This window comes from Austrofundulus limnaeus, unplaced genomic scaffold (genome assembly GCF_001266775.1).
Source record: "Austrofundulus limnaeus strain Quisiro unplaced genomic scaffold, Austrofundulus_limnaeus-1.0 Scaffold396, whole genome shotgun sequence".
NCBI classification, from domain to species: domain Eukaryota; kingdom Metazoa; phylum Chordata; class Actinopteri; order Cyprinodontiformes; family Rivulidae; genus Austrofundulus; species Austrofundulus limnaeus.
In genome coordinates this window covers 42,784-45,101 of record NW_013952798.1, presented here as the reverse complement: position 1 = coordinate 45,101, position 2,318 = coordinate 42,784, and the positions used below count along the sequence as shown (strand labels likewise).

The following is a 2,318-nucleotide window of genomic DNA, read 5'->3' as shown; positions in this document are numbered from 1 at the left end:
TAGTACAACTGTAAATACAACCTGATAATAAAATAATAACTTCAATAAATTCCAACAAACGTAAAAACTGAAATGTTTTTTGTGCAAGAATGCAGAACTAAGGCTGTGAGAAATATCTGTATATGCTTTAATTACACATTTAGATTTTTACTCAAAAAGACCAGCTTATTAACCAGAATGTTATTGTTTTTATCCRGATGTGACAAATTATTACCATGATGAGTTTCTTTGAGGGTATATTGCACACGATAACATATTGCCCATCCCTAGTTTTTTTTATACAATATTTCTTTTTAATCTTCAAAACAAACACTAATTTGTCAAAATTTAAGTATGACTAAGATGGTCCTGATGCATCTCAGTAATCCAGGTAGAAATAAATCAAAAGGAATAAATAAGTAGGTCCTCTGGATGGGTTCTTTTTTAGTGAAATGTTTCGTCTCTCCTCCAAGAGACCTTCAGTCTGATGAGTTTCATGTGAAACTCAGCCTTATAAGCTCCGCCTCCACCTGGACAAACAGGTTAGTCACATGCAAAAGAGGGCCATCGACTAATAGGCTTGATTAGCTCTATTGTTCATAGAGGGTCATGTGCCCCATCACCTGACTTATTGGTTTAGATGTGGTTATTTGGTGTTTTGTTATGTGAATGTAGTGAATGCAAGTGGGTGTTAAAAGTCCCCTTGTTTTCGTTTTTTCCCTCTTTGTGTTGGTATCATAGGGGCCCTGATTCACACCTTTTGCTCACAGGGGGTGGAGTTATACTTGCAACAACAGCGTTCTAGAGGAGGTGCTTATAAGGCTGAGTTCAACTGAAACTCATCAGACTGAAGAAGTCTCTTGGAGGAGAGACGAAATGTTTCACTAAAGAAGAACCCATCCAGAGGACCTACTTATGCTTTCTTTTTGATATGACTAAGATTGTAAACACATAAAACCACTTCATTCTGTGAGAATGCRGAGTCTGTTGCTGCATTTTTGATTCTTGTGTCTTGCAGAGACAAAGCGGGCGTGCTGTTCAAGATCTACATGAAAAATCAGTTTAACAACAGCAAAGGAGCAGTGYGTGAACAATATGTTTCAGAAAATAAAAGTGTGTACCTTAGTTACATGTAGGTTCAGATTGTGAAGCAGAAGGCTTCCTTTAGCAGCTCTACTTCCTGTCTCTCCCTCTTCACTGCCGTTGGCCCCTTCCCAAGAAAAGGTCCCTTGGCTCAAAAGGACAGATGTCTGATRGTCTTCATGAGACACTGAACAGATAAGTTTCAACACAATGGAAACATATTAAAGATCAACAGGGAATGCTTCAAATGCTGAAAAGGATGACAGGATTTTTTTAGCTCATGCTAATTTCAGAGAAAATTACTCCTCAGAACAACATTTACTGCAACAAAGCAAGTCAACAAAATGTCCAGAACATGCATTTTGTGATGGAGAAAAACACAAACAAGTACACAAACCTTTTGTTATTTTTAACTAAATCTTTAAAACACAACACTACTCTAAACATAAAACCTGTTTCTCCTCAACTGATGAACGGGAAGTAAAAGAAGCCTTTTGGACACCTGACCACAGACAATCACAAGATATCAGCCTACTCAGGGTGTAGTGTGCCTGCAGATCCTGATTGGTCAGTTTGAAYAAGCGCTGGATTCGTTCCACAGATACTTTGGCCTCCAGAATGCCGTTCAGCACCCAAGGGAAAGCATTGAGAGGAATGATCAACATTCCTACCAGCGCCACAGTGGTGAACACCTGAAACACACAAGTTACTCTTRCACATTTTGATACATTCACAAGACAAACATCGAACTTTCCAGTGCAGTTTCTGGGTTTCACTTCTGCACATATGGTACACACTTCTTAACGGGTTTGATGCATTGAATCAGTGATGTGATAATCATTGATGGTGGTCTTCCAGGTAAATCTAAAATAAATAAGTTACTAAAACAACTAGACTGGTGGTTGAAGACGTTTCACTTRTCATCTGTTGGAAACGCTATCTCCATGATAAATATTTAGTTTCCCTGCAAAACCATCCTTAAAATAAATTATAATAGAAATATAAATAAATATAAATAGAAATTATTAAGTGGTGTTGATAAGAAAACAATTTGTACAAATAAATAATGTAAGATCTGAATTTTGTAACATCTCATTTGGAGTGCAGCAGGGTTCCATTCTCAGACCTAAGTTATTTATTCTGTATGTGAACGATTTGGTAAATGTGTTGGATCTTTTTGGGTGTGTATTTGTTGATGATACAACATTCTTTTGTTCCGGTAAAGATACAGAACAAATGTTGGGGATGGTACAGAC

The 2,318-nt window shown here is 37.3% G+C and overlaps 1 protein-coding gene across 1 annotated transcript in view; it reads right to left on the bottom strand.

Moving 5' to 3' along the window:
• abcc10 (ATP-binding cassette, sub-family C (CFTR/MRP), member 10) overlaps positions 1-2,318 on the bottom strand; it is a gene marked incomplete in the record, with an annotated part of 48,960 nt that overhangs the window by 33,162 nt on the left and 13,480 nt on the right. The window contains 2 exon segments of the mRNA XM_014023914.1: positions 1,101-1,249; positions 1,598-1,754. Of these exon segments, the coding sequence (XP_013879368.1) occupies positions 1,101-1,249; positions 1,598-1,754 (306 nt within the window).